This window comes from Centrocercus urophasianus, unplaced genomic scaffold (genome assembly GCF_019232065.1).
Source record: "Centrocercus urophasianus isolate 14NV4802_14NV808 unplaced genomic scaffold, USGS_Curo_1.0 seq_12, whole genome shotgun sequence".
Classification (NCBI taxonomy): domain Eukaryota; kingdom Metazoa; phylum Chordata; class Aves; order Galliformes; family Phasianidae; genus Centrocercus; species Centrocercus urophasianus.
In genome coordinates this window covers 27,677,500-27,698,507 of record NW_024884364.1, presented here as the reverse complement: position 1 = coordinate 27,698,507, position 21,008 = coordinate 27,677,500, and the positions used below count along the sequence as shown (strand labels likewise).

At 43.2% G+C, this 21,008-nt stretch overlaps 1 protein-coding gene across 2 annotated transcripts; it reads left to right on the top strand.

Annotated features, from left to right (window-relative positions):
* Positions 1–9,721: 9,721 nt before the first annotated feature.
* CCT8 (chaperonin containing TCP1 subunit 8) lies at positions 9,722–20,695 on the top strand. 2 transcript variants are annotated; one of them, XM_042810834.1, is made up of 16 exons: positions 9,722–9,824; positions 11,765–11,855; positions 12,443–12,522; positions 13,360–13,509; positions 13,771–13,951; positions 14,569–14,630; positions 15,380–15,517; positions 15,890–16,068; positions 16,921–16,987; positions 17,071–17,158; positions 17,265–17,380; positions 18,391–18,462; positions 18,628–18,792; positions 19,175–19,294; positions 19,729–19,826; positions 20,459–20,501. In XM_042810834.1, the coding sequence occupies exons 1-15, from the start codon at positions 9,765–9,767 to the stop codon at positions 19,819–19,821; spliced, it is 1,662 nt and encodes a 553-aa protein (XP_042666768.1). In that variant the 5' UTR covers positions 9,722–9,764; the 3' UTR covers positions 19,822–19,826; positions 20,459–20,501. The 2 variants fall into 2 exon arrangements, with proteins under 2 accessions (XP_042666768.1, XP_042666769.1); XM_042810835.1 differs by lacking the exon at positions 19,729–19,826 and having other exon boundaries at positions 20,459–20,695.
* Positions 20,696–21,008: the final 313 nt, after the last annotated feature.

The following is a 21,008-nucleotide window of genomic DNA, read 5'->3' as shown; positions in this document are numbered from 1 at the left end:
TATGCTGACAGATAAGTTGGGGATTTCCAAGTGTACAGTAATAGATTTGGGCTGTCAAAAGGGCAGCCAACTGCCAGTAGCCAACCCTGTGACCTTTGGATGGTCCTCTAGCATGGTGATGTCTGCACAGAATATAAATGAATAGCTAAAAAAAGATCAAGGCCAAGTCAAAGTCATGATTAGACACTGAGTCCCAAATACCTCCCAATTATAACAGAGTATTTTAGTTCAATATAGATTAATGTATACGCATATATGTTCATAATAATGTATGTATATATACATGTATATTCCAGAATCAGTACTATGCTGGTTTTTAAAAAATGTAGCAACATAAACTTAACGGAATATATTGGAGCAAGAGAGCAGTTCCAGAAATAATAGAAGATAGTGTAAGGCAACATTGCCACAGAGAGACTGTTGAGTGGTTCCCTTCTTCCCTACTTACGAGCAGAAACAAACACACACACACACACACACACACACACACACACAAAAAAAAAAAAAAAATGCCTAGACTAAAGTGAAATGGACAGCTGAAGTGCTGAATAATAATAAGATTAAAACCAGAAGCTGCTTAAGTAACTGGAGTTAAATTAACCAGGAGCACCATGCTATGGTCCAACAATTGAGAGCCCATAGAGCTTCTTAGAGATCTCAAAAGAGTTCCAGAGACCCCCCATGGAGCTGCATAGTGTCCTCATAGAGCTGCCTAGTGACACCATAACAGTTCCATTATGACCCCTTAGAGCTCCATAGTGTTGCCCTAGACCTCTACAGAAAACCCATAGAGCTACATGGTGACACCAAAACAGTTCCATTATGACCCCATGGAAGCCCAAAGTAATCCCAGAGCTGTTCCATTGTGTCCCCATGGAGTTCCCTTGTGACCCCATAGGGCTTCCTAGGGACCTCAGAACAGCTCCATAGACACCCCATGGAGATTCATAGTGACCCCATAGAGCTGCGCATTGACCCCATAATAGTTCCCATGTGACCTCCTAGAGCTTCTTAAGGACCTGAGAAAAGTTCCATAGGGACCCCATGGAGTTCCATAGAGACCCCATGGAGTTCCATAGAGACCCGAAAACAGTTCGATTATGACCCCATGTAGCTCCATAGTAATCCCTGAGCTGTTCCCTTGTGACCCCATAGAGCTTCTTAGGGACATCAGAACAGTTCCATGGACACCCCATGGAGTTCCATAGAGACCCCACAGAGCTGCCTAGTGAACCAAAAACAGTTCCACTATGACCCCATGGAGCCCCAAAGTAATGCCTGTGCTGTTTCATTATGTCCCAATCTCAGTTCACTTGTGACCCCACAGAGCTCCATAGGGACCTGCTTACAGTTCCATAGACACCCCATGGAGTTCCACAGAAACCCCATAGAGCTGCCTAGTGACCTGAAAATAGTTCCATTATGACCCCATGGAGCTCCGTAGTGATCCCATAGAAGTTCCATTGTTAACCCAGAACAGTTCCCTTATGACCATAAGAGTTCCATAGTGACTCCATTGAGCTGCATAGTGACACAATAGAGCTCCATAGTGACCCCATAACAGTTCCCTTGTGACCCCATTGAGCTCCGTAGGTTCCACATAATAGATGTATTATCACCCCGCAGAGTACCATAGTGATCCCATAAAAGTTCGATTTTTACCCCTTAACAGCTTATTTATGACCATATGGAGCTCCATAGTGACCCCATAAGAGCTCCATTGTGACACCCTACAGCTGCACAGTGACCCCAAAACAGTTCCATCCTGAACCCACTGAGCTTCTTAGTCACCTAATTATAATTCTTTGGAGACTCCATGGAGGTCCAAAGATCCCCTATAACAGGAACATTGGGACCACATAGCAGCTCCATGGTAACCCTGTCGAGCTCCATAGTGGCTCCATAACATTTCCATCCTGACCCCGTAGAGCTCGACAGTGACCCCACATCGGATTCGCTATGAGCCCATAGAGCTTCATTTGACCCCTTACCAGTTCCCCTATGAGCCCTTAGAGCTTCTTAGGGAACTCAAAAGAGTTCCACAGAACCCCCGTGGAGCTGCATAGTGTCACCATAGAGGTGCCTAGTGACCCCATCAGAGTTGCCTTGTGATCCCATAGAGCTTCTTAGGGACCCGAGAAGAGTTCCATAGACACCCCATAGAGTTCCATAGAGACCCCTTTGAGCTGCCTAGTGACCCAAAAACAGTTCCATTATGACCCCATGGAGCTCCATAGAAATCCCTGAGCTGTTCCATTGTGACCCCATAACACTTCCCTTGTGACCCCATAGAGCTTCTTAGGGACATCAGAACAGTTCCATATGCACCCCATGGAGTTCCATAGAGACCCCATAGAGCTGCCTAATGACCCCATAATAGTTCCCTTGTGACCCCATGGAGCTCCGTAGGTTCTACATAACAGATCTATTACGACCTCCAAGAGCTCCTGGTGACCACCAAACAGTTCCATTATGACCCCATGGAGCTCCGTAGTGATCCCATAGAATTTCCATTGTTACCCCATCACAATTCCCTTATGACCACAAGGGTTGCATAGTGACACCATTGAGCTGCACAGTGACCCCGTAACAGTTCCCTTGTGACCCCATTGAGCTCCGTAGGTTCCACATAATAGATGTATTATCACCCCGCAGAGTACCACAGTGACCCCATAAAGCTCCATAGTGACCCTATAAAAGTTCCATTGTTACCCAGAACAGCTCCATTATGACCATATGGAGCTCCATAGTGACCCCTCCGAGCTCCATAGTGACCCCATAAGAGCTCCATTGTGACACCCTACAGCTGCACAGTGACCCCAAAACAGTTCCATCCTGACCACACTGTGCTTCTTAGTCACCTAATTATAATTCTTTGGAGACTCCATGGAGGTCCAAAGATCCCCTATAACAGGAACATTGGGACCACTTAGCAGCTCCATGGTGACCCCATAACATTTCCATCCTGACCCCGTAGAGCTCGATAGTGACCCCACATCTGATCCGCTATGAGCCCATAGAGCTTCATGTGACCTCTTACCAGTTCTCTTAAGAGCCCATAGAGCTTCTTAGGGAACTCAAAAGAGTTTCAGAGACCCCCCGTGGAGCTGTATAGTGTCACCACAGAATTGCCTAGTGACCCCATCAGAGTTGCCTTGTGACCCCATAGAGCTTCTTAGGGACCTGAGAAGAGTTCCATAGACACCTCATGGAGTTCCATAGGGACCCCTTTGAGCTGCCTAGTGACCTGAAAACAGTTCCCTTGTGACCCCATAGAGCTTCTTAGAGACCTGAGAAGAGTTCCATAGACACCCCACGGAGTTCCATAGAGACCCCTTTGAGCGGACTAGTGACCCAAAAGCAGTTCCATTATGACCCCATGGAGTTCCATAGAAATCTGTGAGCTATTCCACAGTGAGCCAGTCAGAGTTCCCTTGTGACCCCATAGAGCTTCTTAGGGACATGAGAACAGTTCCATAGACACCCATGGAGTTCCATAGAGACCACATAGAGCTCCATGGTGACCTCAAACACTTCCATTATGACCCCATGGAGCCCCAGAGTAATTCCTGTGCTGTTCCATTATGTCCCAATCACAGTTCCCTTGTGACCCCACAGAGCTCCATAGGGACCTGCTTACAGTTCCGTAGACACCCCACGGAGATCCATAGTGACCCCATAGAGCTGTCTACTGACCCCATAATAGTTCCCTTGTGACCCCATAGAGCTCCGTAGGTTCCACGTAGCAGATCGATTATGACCTCCAAGAGCTGCACACTTACCCCCAATCATTTCCACTATGACCCCATGGAGCTCCTTAGTGATCACATAAAAGTTCCATTGTTGCCCCCTAAAAGCTTCTTTATGACCATATAGAGCTCCATAGTGACCCAACAGAGCTCCATGGTGACCCCATTAATGTTCTATTCTTACCCCAGAATAGCTCCATTTTGACCATAGGAGCTCCATAGTGATGCCATAGAGCTCCATGGTGGCCCCATAACAGTTCCATTCTGACCCCATGGAATTTTTTATATTGACCCCCTTGGAGCTCCAATATGACCCCTCCGAGCTCCATAGTGACCCCATAAGAGCTCCACTGTGACACCCTACAGCTGCACAGTGACCCCAAAACAGTTCCATCCTGACCACACTGACCTTCTTAGTCACCTAATTATAATTCTTTGGAGACTGCATGGAGGCCCAAAGTGCCCCTATAACAGGAACATTAGGACCACATAGCAGCTCCATGGTGACCCCGTCCAGCTCCATAGTGGCTGATAACGTTTCCATTCTGACCCCCTAGAGCTCGATAGTGACCCCACATCCGATTCGCTATGAGCCCATAGAGCTTCATGTGACTCCTTACCAGTTCCCTTATGAGCCCATAGAGCTTCTTTGGGACCTGAGACCAGTTCCATAGACACCTCATGGAGTTCCATAGGGACCCCATAGAGCTGCCTAGTGACCCAAAAGCAGTTCCATTATGACCCCATGGAGCTCCATAGAAATCCCTGAGCTGTTCCATTGTGACCCCGTAACACTTCCCTTGTGACCCCATGCAGCTTCTTAGGGACATCAGAACAGTTCCGTAGACTTCCCATGGAGATCCATAGTGACCCCATAGAGCTGCCTAATGACCCCATAATAGCTCCCTTGTGACCACATAGAGCTCCGTATGTTCCACATAGCGGATCGATTATGACCTCCAAGAGCTCCTGGTCACCATCAAACAGTTCCATTATGACCCCATGGAGTTCCGTAGAATCCCATAAGTTCCATTGTTACCCCAGAACAGTTCCCTTATGACCATAAGAGTTCCATAGTGACGCCATAGAGCTGCATAGTGACACAATAGAGCTCCATAGTGACCCCATAACAGTTCCCTTGTGACCCCATAGAGCTTCTTAGGGACCTGAGAAGAGTTCCATAGACACCCCATGGAGTTCCATAGAGACCCCTTAGAGCTCCATGGTGACCCTGAACAGTTCCATTATGACCACATGGTTAGCCCCAAAGCAATCCATGTGCTGTTCCATTGTGACCCCATAACACTTCCCTTGTGACCCCACAGAGCTCCATCGAGACCTGCTTACCGTTCCTCATGGAAATATTGAAAGACAACCATCTGCAGCAGGAACCCCTTCTGTTTGCGATCTGGAGTTTCGGGCTGAGTCCTGGGGCTGCCCTTCTGGTGCTCCACCAGGAGCTTGGAACGCTGCCAGGCCACCTGCAGAAGAAGAAATGGACTCACAGCATTCTACCAGTTAGCAGTTGACAGAATGTTCACCTTATACCTCTTCTGAGGAGAACACTGGCACCACCGCTATCTTCACAGCTCTCAGCTTTACAGAGAAACGCTGGGCACTGATTGGAAGTGATTGGTTTGAGAGCACCTGGTGGGGTCACAGTGGGAACTGTGCTTTAATTGATGAAGAACTGTTTCAGGTGGGAAGCACTGGGAAGGAAAAGGCCTTTCAGAGTTTGTGGGACAGAAACAATGAAAGGTTTCATTTCTTAGGTTAATGTGCATGGATTCACTCCGATACAAAGTGACTGCATAAGATCTCCCTCACTTCCTGCATTTCGGGCAGATGAAGGGGCACTGCTGCTCATAGGAAGGTACATCATTTGCTCCACCAAATCTCACAGCATTCTGGTGGGAGCAATGGAGGGTCCAATAAAGTAAGCCCTGGTAATAGAGAGGGTGGGGATGGCACTAAATGTTTGTATCCTGATTTCTTTCTCTGCCTTTGCAGATACTTTAGAGGTAGCACTGCTGAGTAATAGAAGTGTGAATAAAATATATTTGGGTTACAGCCAATGAGTCTGGATCTGTGGAACGGAAAGATAAATAAATGAGGATATGATGAGTCTATTTCTTTCAATGCATTTGCAACATATCTTAGTCAGCCTAAGCTCTAGGTTTGAACTCATGACAGATACTTTAATACCCATTTCAGCAATTAAAAGCCTTAGTTCCTGTGCATTGCTGTCTTTCAGTCCCAAACTGCTCACAAGTAACTCTTCTCCTATATATTTTCAGTTCTTCTTCTAGTACAACATTTGCTTCAAGAGAGATTACCTGCAGCAGCTGAAGCACTGCAAGCACATAGCTATCCTGGCAAGAAGAGATGTGGCTGCTCCTCTCCTGCAGGAAGAGCTGAATGAGAGCCCTCTGAGGAGCAGCTCAGGTGCCCAGCCTGTGCAAGGAGTAGTTGCTGGGCTGGAAAGGAGCCTGCAGCCAGCAGATCCTGCAGCAGGCATGCAGAGAGTGGCACTTCTGCTCCTCCACCTTGCAGCGCTCTGCTCTTCATGGCATACACTTTTACACCTGGCCCAGCACAGCAGGAGCTTCCCCAGCACCCATAGGCACCAGAGTGGCTGGTTCCCTGGTCTGCCCCACCATGCCCCATTTTGCCATGGCCATGCTGACACTGCCTAACAGGTGGCCCTGAGCAGCCCTGCAGTGCCCAATATACTCCTGCAGCTCTGGCAGGGTAGATGGACCACAGCATGGGACCCACAGCAGACAGTGGGGACAGCAGCACCTAGTTACAAGTTCATAAGCTGATAGTTCATAGACAGATATTTCTGGAAATAAAATGTTTGAATAATAAACTTTTTCATTTGCTATGACTTTTTTTTAGGTTTTCTTTTTTTTTAATATTTGTTTATTTAACAGTGAAATCTCAGATTGAATTTGTATTTCACCTCTCAAAAGGCAGCTCTAGCATCAATGTACAGGTTTTCCATGACAATCAAGCTCTGGATTCTTAGCTGTTGAGGGTAACAGACTGGTTGGTGTTTTCATGCTGCATGCACTGAGAATGCTCATCCTAATGATGTCTTCTGAGAGAAAATTAGGAGAGACTAATTAAATAACAGCATTTTAATTATTGAAGACTCAGAGAATGTCACCTTCTTAGTAGGATGACTGCTCACAAAGTATCTCTCTACATTCTCAGGCAGTAATAACCCAACTTAATTTCTGAGCTAATGCTTCCCAAGTTTGTAAGAAACCATGTGCCTTGGAGAGGTCGTTCCTTAAAAATCAGACAGTGGTGTTATGAAAAGAAGTTATGAAAAGATAACTATATATAAACATATATGTATTATATATATAAAGATAACTTATTTCTTGTTTTAGAAAGGTTATAATGGATATCACTTTGAGAAGTATTTTAAATAGTAAAATCCCTTTTCTTTAACACCATAAACACTATTACTTTGAATCTTCTATTGTCTATCTTGGCTTAAATCAAGCAAGGATAATAACAGCAATGTATATAAATGAGCTCAGAAATATTTTTAGTACAAATCAGTAGTGTTTGGGGATGGACATTTTAAGTCCAGCTTGGCACTCCACCTTGAATGATGTAGCGCTGGAAAGTGATCAGACCCTGCAGGAGAACAGCCACAGGGCTCCTGGCTGAAATCTGCAAAATATTCAGGAAGCATTTCAACATTTAACTATTATGTTTCCTACCTGGGAAAAAAAAATGTACTCATATAAGTCCTGCGATAATGAGGCAGGTCCAGATGATAGCTTAGAACATGTAAAAATTTAAGAGTTGATGAATCAATTGAGACTTGTCTGAAGGTCATGCTGGATGTTACAGAGAACTGAAAATCATTCTGTGAGTTACTGATTAGCAGTCTAACCACCTGATCTCTTCTCAGTCTGTGCAATAAAACGGGTATCTCTAAGTAGAAGCATTCAACTGTTAAGACCCCTGATTTCATGCTCATGACTATGAAAAGTCATCTGCATTGACTTAGAAGTGTCTCCTCCAAGGCTATGAAAAGATTACATACGTTGCTTTATAAAATGCAAACTCATCTGTAGTACAAGACTGGAATTTCCTTATTCCTAAGCTGCCCTGTGATGCAGATACATTGGAAGGGAAAAGAGAGAGTTAAATGGGGTTGCACCCATTATGCCAGGTATGAGCACTTCCTTTCGCAGCACCCACACACCTTGACTGCAATAGACAGGATGGGATGGGTTCCCTCTACTGGCTTGAAGTTGCACCAGAGGAGTTACAGGTCAGATACTAGGAACAATTTCTTCTGAGCAAGAGCAGTGCTGCAGTGGCACAGGCTGCCCAGGGAGGTGGTGCAGTCACCGTCCCTGAGGTGTTCAGGAGCCGTGTGGATGTGGCACTGAGGGACGTGGGCAGTGGGCGTGGGGGGGTGGGCTGGTGGTTGGACTGAATGATCTGAGAGGCCTTTTCCAACCTTCATGATTTTATGATTCTATGATAAATCCCATAATGACTTCTAGCAAAAGTTCACACACACTTCTGAAGCTGATTTATGGAGTGCTGTATTTTTTCTTTCCATTCTCACTCCTTATTGCAATGTCACGATAAGTCAAAACTGATGACATTTTAAGAATTATAGGGTGGTGAAACTAAACCAAGTATGTCCTCTTGAGGATGTTTAAACATCACATCTTAAGTGATTTCATTAACCTGTATATGGTCTACTTACGGTGCAGAGATGAAGGAACTCATCTCTGTCAACTCATCTCAACCCCAGTCCCTGCTGGGTTACAGGCTTAATGACTGTGTGGCCTAAATTCAGCAATATTATTTCCCTTCTTTGACAAGGTGTGTTTTCCACTTTTTCTACTATCTCCTGGAGAAACTGCCCATTCACAGCTTGCACAGAAGTACTATTCTTTAGGTAAAGAACTGGCTGGGTGGATGGGTCCAAAGAGTTGTTGTGAATGAAGTTAAATCCATTAGGCAGTGGTCACAGGTGGTGTTCTCCAGGGCTCAGTATTAGGGCCAGTTTCCTTTAACATCTTTATCAGTGATATTGGTGAGGGGATGAAGTACAGCCTCTGTAAGTTTGGGTAGGAGTGTCGATCTGCTTCCTAGGCTCTGCAGAGGAATCTGGATGGGCTGGATTGATGGGCCATGTCCAATTATATAGTTAAATGCCAAGTGTGGCACCTGTGTCATAACAACTCCATGCAATGGGGTTGACAGCAGAAAAGGACCTGGGAATGCTCATCAGCAGCCAGCTGAACATGAGTCAGCAGCGTGCCCAGGTGGCCAACAAGGTCAATGGCATTCTAGCTTGTATCACAAATAGCGTGGGCAGCAGGACTAAGGAAGCACTGAGCAATGGCGAGACTGCACCTCGAGTGCTGCGCTTAGCTGTGGGCTGTTCTCTACAAAAAGGGTGTCGAGTTGTTCGGCTGTGCTGTGCAGATGGCGCAGAAAACCAGAGTTATGAGGAACAGCTGAGGGAACTGGAGCTGTTTTGTCTGGAGAGGAAAAGGCTGAGGGGAGACTTCATAGCTCTCCACTGCCACCTGAAAAGAGGTTGCAGCAAGGAGGACGGTGTTGTTGACAAGGGAGGAAATGGCCTCAAGTTGCACAAGGGAAGGTTTACATTGGATATGAGGAAAAAGTTCTTCATGGGAACGACATGAGAACAGGCCGCCCAAGGAAACAGTAGAGACCCCATCCCTGCAGGTGTGGGCATAGCGACCATAGGTGTAGGCTTAGAGACACGGTGTAACAGCGGCCTCGGCCGTTACGTAGCCGGTCGGACTCGATGACCTTAAAGATCTTTACCATGCCGAGGCCGCAGCCCGAGCGCCGCCCCTCGCCGCGCTGAGGAGAAGCGGGAGCGCGCGCTCGAGCTCCCCGGCAGCGACTGGCTGTGCCTGCGGCTCCGCCTCGCTCATCGCGCATGCGCGCTGCCAATCCCAGCATCCTGAGGCGCGGCGCGAGCGGAGCGGAGCCATGGCGCTGCACGTTCCTAAGGCCCCGGGCTTCGCCCAGATGCTCAAAGAGGGAGCGAAGGTGAGAGCGGTGCCGGGCAGCGCGCGCGCTTCCCGGACTCCTTCCTCCACCCCCCCCTCCCGCTGCGCTGTGAGCAGGCTGCGGGGCGTTTCGGCGCGGCGGGCGGGGGAAGGTTCTGGAAGGCCCGGCGGCTCCACGCGGCCCGGCGCGGCCTGGGTTCCCGGCTGCTCCGTTCGGACAGTGGGCGCCGGGAGGGCGGCCTGGCCCTGTGTGGCTGCGTGCTGGGACGGCCTTCTGGAAGGCTCTGCGGTCGGAGATAGAGCCAGTGCTACCGAAAGATGGGATAGAAAGCAAGCAGCTTATTTTTGTTGTAGATGAAAGAAAGGAGGGGAGCTTTGCTCGCTGCTACTGAGTAGAATGGATAGCGAACCTAAGCAGCTCAGCCCTATTTTTTTTTTTTTTTTTTTTTTTCCTCTTTTTTTTTCGGAGGTTTCTTTGGGGGCAAGGAATGGCTTCTTTCAGGGGTGGGGGAGAGCAGAGTGCCATAGATGCTGGTGCTCTAAAAGAAAAAAAGACCAGTCGTAGGGAGAGCTGTATTCTACCGAATGAAGAGGATGCGTTCTGAGGTGTTTGTTTTGCATTTAAAGAGCGATTCTTAGGGAGCTGCATGCTTATAGTGGCCTTCCGGTACCTGAAGGGAGCCTACAGGAAAGCTGGGGAGGGCTTTTTATAAGGGCATGGAGCAACAGGGTGAGTGGAAATGGTTTTAAACTGGAAGAGGGTAGATTTACACTAGATGTGAGGAAGAAATTCTTTACTGTGACGGTGGTGAGACACTGGAACAGACATTCGTTGCCCAGAGATGTTGTGGATGCTCCCTCCCTGGAGGCATGCAAGGCCAGGCTGGATGAGGCTTTGAGCAGCCTGGTCTAGATGGAGGTATCCTGCCTATAGCAGGGGATTGGAACTAGGTGATCTTAAAGGTCCAACCAAACCGTTCTGTGGCTCTCCTCCTGGGAGGCATAAACTATGGCTTACCTGGTTTACAAGCAAGGCCCTTTCAGGAGATCCCTTTTTCCAAACTGGAGCCAGGCTGATCAGCTTCTTAAACACCAATATTTTCTGAATCATAAAATCATTTAGACTGGAAGAAGATTGAAGATCATGTAGACCAACCGTCGGCCTGACCCAAGTCTCATGACTAAACCATGTCACTTGGTGCATGGGCATGCACACTCCAGAGTGTTAAATTAAGTAACTAAATTAAATAAATGTGCAGACTGTCTACTCTTAAGTTTTTAAGCCATTCATTTGAATGTAAAACTGAGTTAAATGATTTTGTGATGTAGAGATGTGCGTAAAGAAGCAAAACCCTTTGTTGCATGCCCCTAGTTCTGCATTCTTTATCCAAGCTGCTCTTTTGTTATTTTCTGTGTCCATTTGGTATGCCATCAATATTTTATTTAGTACCCTTTTGACATATAAAGAGGGGCTATAAGAAAAGAGGCGACAGGGGAATGGTTTTGAACTAAAAGAGGAGAGATTGAGATTGGATGTAATGAAGAAGCTTTTTTTACTATAAGGGTGATGAAGCACTGCAACAGGTTGCCCAGAGAGGTGGTGGATGCTCCATCCCTGGAGACGTTCAAAGTCAGGCTGGAGGGGCTCTGAGCACCTGATGTACCTGTGTGTGTCCCTGCTTATTGCAGGGGATTTGGATCAGGTGGCCTTTAAAGTTCCCTTCCAACTCAAGTGATTCTATGATTTTTTTTTTTTTTTTTTAGAGGAGTTTAGATATAAAACTATTAAAAAATCATGTCACACTGAGTTGAGTAGGAGAACATGCAATCTCTTGTCTCATTGTCTTTGGGTAAATTTTATGTTTTGTTTAAACTTCTTGTGAAGTATCAACTCTATCAGAAAGTTTTGTGAACTTGCTGGATTATCACTGCTTCTTTGAGAAGTAGTAGTTCTGAGCAGTTTATTTCATTTGTTTTTAGCATTACTCAGGACTAGAGGAAGCTGTCTACAGGAACATCCAGGCATGCAAAGAACTTGCTCAAACCACCCGTACAGCTTATGGACCCAATGGTAAGTAAATCCAGAAGCTGCAGTAGTTATTTTGAGCAAAATTATGTGTCTGAAGGCTAATCTTGCCTTGATGAAGAGGCAGTTAATTGTTTCTTGGGAAAACTCTCTGGACTTGCTGTAGAACTCCAGATACAGTTGTTGTGTCTGGTTAGTTCTTAAGTTATGCAGTATGTACCTGCCTTATGGCTGAGGCTTTTGTGCCTGTTATGCTGCAGTTATTTTGTCCTCTTTGCTGTCTGATTGCCAAATGGAAGTCTTAGGGAACTTAGAGGAGAGGTGGTAACATGGTAGTCATGATTAATGTAACCTTACAATTTTCTGACAGATACGCCACAACAGCAGTGTTCTCCAGTGTTAAATTATGCACCAGTATTTCTGAAAAGAAAACTGCTGGTTCAGAAATAATGAGTTCTGATAATGTAATGCATTCCCAAGTGTTATTTGACAAAAGTACTTAAGAATCTGAAGTTATAAATAGAGCTCATGTTTTAATGGGTCAGATGAACTGGAAAGCTACAGAAACTGTATTTCTGTACAATGCAACAATTGCCTAATGAATACTTTTTGTTTTGTTTTTTCCCCCCTAGGAATGAACAAAATGGTAATCAACCATCTGGAGAAGCTTTTTGTTACAAATGATGCTGCTACTATCTTGAGAGAGTTGGAGGTGAGTTCTCTTAGAGTGAGTCAGTTGGAAGAGACCTTCAGAGATGAGAATCCGACTGCTTGACCGCTTCGGGACCAAGCAAAAATGAGATCATGTTGTTGGGGGTGTTATCCAAGTGCATCAAAGCCATGGGGCATTGACCACCTGTGCAGGAAGCCTACTGCACTGTGTGACCCTCGTGGTAAATTTCCTCCTGATGTTCAGTCTGAACCTCTTCAGTACAGCTTTGCGTCAGTGGTTGTAACCCAGTGGTCCTGTTAGCATGGGTCACTGGTTCTGAGCTCTGATAGGAATTTTATGTCACCCTCCCAGATTATGTATGCCATTTTGTATTTACATTTGTCATTGGATTTGAGTAAAGTAAGTAGGCTATATCCAGCATGAGATAAACTCTTCCGTAAAGCAGCATCAAGCAGTTGCAGAAGATGTTTATAAATGACTACTTCTTTTCCTCCCAAACCATTGTAGATTTAGAGTATGTTTAGACAATACGGTGTTTGGAAAACTCTGAGTGAAATAGCCACTGTGTTAATCTGGTGGTGTTGGTGGTTGCCATCTTCTGTTTGCTTGGAACATGATAATTGGATGTATGAAGCTGGAGATACAACAGCACCCACTTCTAAGTAAAGTAAAAGAAAAAATAATAGAAAGGCTGATGTACAACTTTTTGCTGTCAAATGTGTGATGGAAATGATACTTACACTGAGTTTTTCTCTTAGATAGGAATTCTAGAATAATTAACAAGAAGCTTTGTCAACTTTGTCAACTGTAGAATAGTTTCTTCGAACCAGTATAGTTACTGGTGTTAGTGACAGTGATGTGCACCTTCTTTTAAAGGTCCAGCATCCTGCTGCAAAAATGCTTGTGATGGCTTCCCACATGCAAGAACAAGAAGTTGGAGATGGAACTAACTTTGTCCTTGTTTTTGCTGGAGTCCTTCTGGAGTTAGCAGAAGACCTTCTGAGGATGGGATTATCAGTCTCAGAGGCAAGTTACATTGTTAATACTGTTCATGTATCCTGAGATATTCAGATTGCAGCTGCTCAGTGTTCTCGAGTCATAGTGCTGTGAATAGCATACTTCATCTGAATCGAGTTTTAGATAGAAGTGTATTGATTGCTGCTGGTGATTCCTTGTTTCCCTGGCAAGCTTTTTTATCTGTACGTTATAGTGGACTTTTGGAAGGAAACATAGGCAGTATGAATGCATAATGAGGTAAAGCAGTAAATATTTGCTGTTGTTGCACAGGTGATTGAAGGATATGAAAAAGCGTGCAAGAAAGCTCTAGAAATTCTTCCAGATCTGGTGTGCTGTTCTGCAAAGAACCTTAGAGATGTTGATGAGGTGGCATCTTTGTTGCATACTTCAGTAATGAGCAAACAGTATGGCAATGAAAGTTTTCTGTCGAAGCTTATTGCTCAGGCCTGTGGTAAGTGCATCTGAAAAATGGAGTGCGTTTCCTTGTGGTTCTTCACGGCCTGTTTGGTTTACTAGGTTAAGTTAATGAAATGCAGTAGCCTCTGAAATTAGTTTGTTTCACATGTTGAACTCTTCCTTGACCTGGTGGCTCAGAAAAGCCCTGTACTTTCTACTAAACTTAGAAATTGCTCACTACTTCTGCCTTTCTATCCATCTTGTGTAGTCTTTCTTGACATTAAGGGAATACACTACTCTTCAGATAAGCTGTTTCTACTCTCAGCCTCAGAACAAATGAAAGGAAGACTGTAGTTGTATTAAGCTGCTGGTTTCTCCTTTTAGACTTCAAAGTAAAACATGCAGTTGAAGTGCTTTCTGAAAATACCCTGGGTCAGGCTTCATTCAAACATAAGTTTCTAAATGGATATTGGACCTCATTCAGAATGTTCAGTTAAAGTAATGTTGCTTTCTGATTACTGCTGCGTTTTAAAAATAATTTAAAAAGCAGGAAATATAACCGCCTTAAATTAATTAGGCAGTTCAAACCATAGAATTCTAGTATTTTGGGAAAAGCTCTAGGTATCGTAATCTTATTCATTAAGCAACACATTTTTTTTCTCCTTTAAACAGTTTCTATTCTGCCTGATTCTGGTCATTTCAATGTTGATAATATCAGAGTGTGCAAGATTGTGGTAAGTTGAATATAGATACACTATAAGCTAAGAAATTTAAGGAAAGGACATAATTTTTAGACCTTTGAAAAGTGCCTCTACTGCTCTAATCTCTGTTGTGCAGGGAAATGTGTGATAAGTTTTGGAAATTGGTCTCCACATTCCTTGTTTACTGCCCAGCAGCTAATTCCAGAAATGGAAATAGTAAAATTCGCATTAAATCAGATATGTTAATTATCTAGAGGGCCTGCTGCTTTGGAGTAGAAGCGTAGAATCATTAAGGCTGGAAAAAACCTCTCAGATCCCCCAGTCCAGCCACCAGCCCACCCCCCCACGCCCACTGCCCACGTCCCTCAGTGCCACATCCACACGGCTCCTGAACACCTCAGGGACGGTGACTGCACCACCTCCCTGGGCAGCCTGTGCCACTGCAGCACTGCTCTTGCTGAACAGAAATTGTTCCCAATACCCAACCTGAACCTCCACTGAATTCACGTGGATAGGCTGAGGTGCAGACTGGCAGAAATGTAGTGATATAATCTTAAGGTTTATTTCTAAGTGGGGCTTTAGGCCTCAGCAGATTATGTAGAATTGGAGCAAAGGTTTTCCCCTTTTTATTTTTTTCTTAAGTCTTCTGTTTGTGTGACAGTAGGGATTGGTAGGTTCAAGTAAATGGGGGACTGCTTTTGGAAAGTGTAGTGCAACTTTCTGACAGTAAATGAAATGATGAGTGATGTGACTTTCCTTCTGTTCCATCCCTTTTCTACCAGGGTGCCGGTGTCTCTGCTTCATCAGTGCTACATGGCATGGTTTTTAAAAAGGAAACTGAAGGAGATGTTACTTCTGTCAAAGATGCAAAAATAGCTGTGTATTCCTGCCCTTTTGATGGTATGATAACTGAAACTAAGGTATGTAGAAGCTCAAAATAAATTCTGTATCTACATATACTTATTAGTGGCTCTTAGCCTCTTATTTTTAGACTTATCTATAAATATTTTTGACACTTGGTGATTAAGATATATTTGTTAAGACTGAGTTCATTAGTCTAAAAAAGTTCATAGAAAACTTCTGAACCTAATTTTGTTACGTAGGGTTTTTGGTGGTGTGGGTGGATCTCGTGGTTTTTTAATTATTATTTTTTTAATACATTTTGCCTGGGAAGTGTCAGTGTGATTCAATAGGCAGATTTGAGGTTTATGGATTGGTTGGGAGACAGTGATTTACCTGAAACCTAGGGTTTTTATTTGACACTGAACTGATGTGTGTATGTGTTTTACTAGGGCACCGTACTCATAAAGAATGCTGAAGAGCTGATGAATTTCAGCAAGGGAGAAGAAAACCTAATGGACTTGCAAGTCAAAGCTATTGCTGATAGCGGCGCAAATGTAGTTGTAACAGGTGGCAAAGTGGCAGACATGGCACTTCATTATGCCAACAAATACAATCTTATGGTAGTCAGGTAAGTGCTAGAAGACATGAATCTGGCAGAGCAAATGTCTTATGAAATGCACTTGGCATATTGTCTCTTGCCTCTCAGATAACTTACAGTGCAGAGTACTGCAGGCAGTTTTTCTAGTAGGTAAAAACCTGAGATGCAGACAGGTGGTTTCCTAGCTTATGTTTCTTGACAGTATTTCACCTCTGTGTAGTAACTAACTGGGTACTAATTAGTGTAGGTATGGTACTGTTACTCTGTCTTAAGGTCTTTTACAAATCAACTGATTTTTTTTTATTTAGAAAACAGATGTGTCCACAAATGTGTATGAGGGTTCTTGAGGTTCATGAGGGTTCTTCCTGGTCAGTCATCATGTGAAACCTTAGCAATGGCAAGATGCATCTCTGTGCATCGCTGTTACGTTGATGAATGGAAAAACTAATTCTTAATACTTCTCAGCTGCTTCTTTGGATCTTAGATCTGCTTAAAATACATCCTGCAAAACATAAAGACAAATTTCTTGATAGCACCTTTTATGTCTTACCTAGATAAGTTACTGAAAACTAACTTCATTGACGGTGTCTCAACATTCTGAACTTCTGGAAGTAGAGCATGATACTGCCATTTCTTGCATGACAGGGGATGTGTTGGAAAAATCAACTGCAGTAGGAGATTAGTAATTTCCATGTATTTGGATTATTTGTTTTCAAACTGTTAAAAGAGCCATTATATAGAATCTCTTTTACTTGATAGAGTAAATTTTGATGGATGTCACAGTTGACAAAATGCTGTCAAGTTAAGGGGAGAATTCTTGCTCGTCTGCATTAGCGTTTGTTCTGGAAGGCTGTAAACAAGACTGCTTTGTGTTTTTGAAAGGTTGAACTCAAAATGGGATCTGAGAAGACTGTGCAAAACTGTTGGTGCAACAGCCCTACCCAGACTGGTATGGAATTTTCAAAAATGAGGAGCAGATAGGAGAGCGTTGTTGAAAACGTTCATCTCCTGACCTTTGTTTCTTCTTTCCAGACTCCCCCCACTCTAGAAGAAATGGGTCGCTGCAATAGTGTGTATTTATCAGAGGTTGGAGATACGCAAGTTGTTGTGTTTAAGCACGGTATGTATCTTCTGTAGACATTCTAATGCTGCTCTTCTACAAGGATGGTACTCGTGTGTTATCATCTAAAAACTTAGTTCAGGAATGAGCATCTCTCTCTTAACAGAAAAGGAGGATGGTGCTATTTCTACTATACTCATTCGTGGATCTACAGACAATCTGATGGATGATATCGAGAGAGCAGTGGATGATGGCGTGAATACTTTCAAAGTGCTCACAAGGGTAAATACCCAGAATGTTTCTGTTATCAAAACTGAGCAGTGGATCATTTGAGGCATGGTACCTGTTTGCTTTGGGCTTGTTTCTCATGAAAGCATCAACTGCTCCTTTCACTGTCAATTCAGGAGCGTTTTTTAGGTTGAAAACGCTGTGTAGAGAAGACTGCTGCCAGCGTTCTCATGAATATGATGTATTTAAAAGCACTGTTTGTACTGAATTCACTTTTTCAGTCCTTGAAGATGCTCTTTGACCTCTTTATGTGTGCCCCTTGTAATGTTCCTTCAAAACCAGAGAGGACAAAAGCCAGGTGGCCTTTCTTGTCTCTGAAAAGTGGGAGGAACTGTCTGGTTGCAAAGTAATTTTCTCATTCATGGGTCACAAGATACATTTTCCCCACATATCACAGATACATTTTATAACTGAATTCTTCAGTGTTTTTTTTGTGATCAGCTTTTGTGGAGTAAATTTCCTTTTGAAGGAGGAAGGAAATGTTTGAAAACTTACTTGGAAGATGGAATGCAAAAAGACTAAAAGTCTGGACACTTAAAGTCCTGCATTCATGCATATGGACACTGAGTATGGGAACACCCATAAACTGTAGATTTATGGCTGTCTGTAGTTATGGCTTACGTTGATAACTTTTCTGTTTAGAAGTTCTTGAGTGAACACTTTTTCAAACAAAAAACAAAACTGTTGTGACACCTCTTGATGTATTGAACCTAGTTTTAGAGGATTTGTTTTATGCTTATTGTTTCCCGAATACTTAATAGAAAAGGTGAGGAAAAAAAACAAAACAAAACAGAGGAATTCAACCCTCAGCTTATGAATAGTTGAAATAACTTCAAATAAATAAGTTGAAATATGAAGAGAACAAAAAAAAACTTCATTATTATTTTTCTTGAAGGATATTTGGAAGGAATGATTAAATTCTGGTAAATGTCTCTTGATGAAGTGTTCTAAAAAAGCTAAGAAATGGATGTGATGCTTTCTGTTTTGGTATGGTCTGTTCACAGGACAAACGTCTTGTTCCTGGAGGTGGTGCAACAGAGATTGAATTGGCCAAGCAAATCACATCTTATGGAGAGGTACAACTGTTGTTTTGTTAATTTTTTTTTCTTATATATATACATGCTATTAAACAAAAAAATACATATATACATGTACCTACATGTAAATCAGTAGAAAAATGTGAAGGAGGTACCTCCCTTATATTAGTGTTGTTTAAAATGCCTGCCTGGTGTTCACTTTAGACTTGTCCTGGGCTTGACCAATACGCCATCAAGAAGTTTGCTGAAGCATTTGAAGCCATTCCTCGAGCATTGGCAGAAAATTCTGGAGTAAAGGCAAATGAAGTCATATCCAAACTTTATGCCGTGCATCAGGAAGGCAACAAAAACGTTGGATTTGATATTGAGGTAAGTAGTTTCTCCCATTACTTACTGCTGAGCAATACAAGGTTGTATTTAAAAGTACTTCCTTCAGTAGTACTGAATAGTTAAAGATGAATTGAAATCTTTGAAGCTTGGTGTTGCACATTCTACAACTAATGTTTTTTTTTTTAATTCATCAAGCTATTAAACTGGATGTAGCGTAGTAACCACCTGTAGAGGTAAAGTGAGATACTGAACTAACTTGATAGATACAATAAATGTTTAGTGATTACTTTATCTTCCTGTGATGGATTAGAAATGAAGATTTTCTGAAGAGAGAAGATAAGAAAATTGTAACCTTGCAAACTTAATGACTTACTAAGTAGAAGCCTGTATAAACTTAAAATATTTTCCTCCTATTTGAAAGGCTGAAGCTGCTGCTGTGAAGGATATGTTAGAAGCTGGCATACTAGACACATACCTGGGAAAATCCTGGGGTATCAAGCTGGCCACAAACGCAGCAGTAACTGTCCTACGAGTGGATCAGGTAAGCTTAACAATACTTCGGGTGCTAAACTGAAACCTCTGCTATAACTCAGTGTTCAGAACACTAATACAATGTGTGAGAGTGTTCTGGGATCACAAGGCATATAAATCTGACGTTGGAAAACTTGGTTTGTTTAAACTTTCAAAAACTGAGGAATTGGTTTCTTCAGGAGCTCATATTTTGGAATATGAGTGGAGATGTTTCAGCTACCAAATGTTGCTGTTTCATGTTCCTTTAACATTCAATTGATGCTCATGCCTACAAGGGAATCTTCTATAGGAAGAAGGATTATCACGAGAAACCTTTTCCCATATACGATTCTTACATTAAAATCTCACTTCAGGAAAATGTTTATAATCTTAATGGAAAAAAAAAAAGTTTATTTCTTGTGTGGAATTCTAGCAAAAATGTATTTGCATGTAAAATTTCTGTAGATTATTATGGCAAAAACAGCAGGCGGTCCAAAAGTCCCTAAGCAACAAGGACATTGGGATAAGGATGACTGGAGAGATGAGCCTGACAAGTAGTATCAGTAAGCTCTGTCAGAGAAGCATCAGAGTGTTAAAGCATGTGTGAACATACTGACAATCACATGATAAATCTGCTTGTTTCTTGAGGGCATGTAACACTGCTGTCTTATGTGTGCTGATTTCTTATTTCCATCTCATTTGTGCCACAGTGAACGGTGAAATCTTACTCTTTCTAACTAAACTTTCATTGCAGAGATGATGAGTATGGTTCTAGTTTTATCTGCCACTGGAACAAGTGCAGAAAATAAGCCTGTAACAAAGCATTGCTAGCAGGACTTGTGCTTTAAAGGGTGTATCTAGGCTGGAGTTCAATAGCTCTGATAGTTTTGCTTTGTGTTGAGGGCAAGCTGTAAAGCAGTCACTGCTTAGTTTATGTAAGCACTCACATTTTATTAGACTAACTTATTTTGCATGCAAAAGTAAGGTAAAAGCACTTTGTATGTGAGGGCTTAGCTTCTGCCATTTTCAAGAAAAAATGTGTTTCAGTAAGATGGATAATAGTGACTGGGAGTTCAAGTTCAGAGCGGGGAAACTGCATAACTTAGGAAATGTTTTCAGTCAGCATCATAAGGCTATAAATTAAAGGTGGGAGAAAAGTGAGTCTAACTTTTTTTTCTACTTTCTCATCATCAAGATCATAATGGCGAAACCAGCTGGTGGTCCTAAACCTCCATCAGGAAAAAAAGACTGGGATGAAGACCAAAATGATTGAACAATTGTACCACTTAATTACACCATTATGTGAGTTTTGTAATATTCCAGTTGGGACCTGTCATGATGTTTTGTTTTTTGGTCTCTTGCCTTTAAGTTATGAACTGTATCCAGTAGAGTGCAGAACTTTGAACACTTCAATAAACTTACTACTACTAAACTGTTTGGTTTGATTTTTACTTGCAATTATCTTAACACAGTTCTTCCCTGCTTGGGCCTAGCTGTGTCAGGCAGGGGGCGGCCCTAGCCTTGCCTCCCCCAGGAGCTCAGCCACCTCCTTGCCTCTGCCTGGGCAGCTTAGCTTGGTACAGGAGCTGAGTGAGACTGGCCATAAGCCTGCTGTAAGGAATACAACTGAAAGCACAGTCCATAACCTTTGCACCTCATTGCAGTCCTTGCCCTTCTGTGTAAAAAGTTCTCTGAGTTTTGAAATAATACGGTGGTTATGCTGTGGTCTATGCTTTGTGTTGATA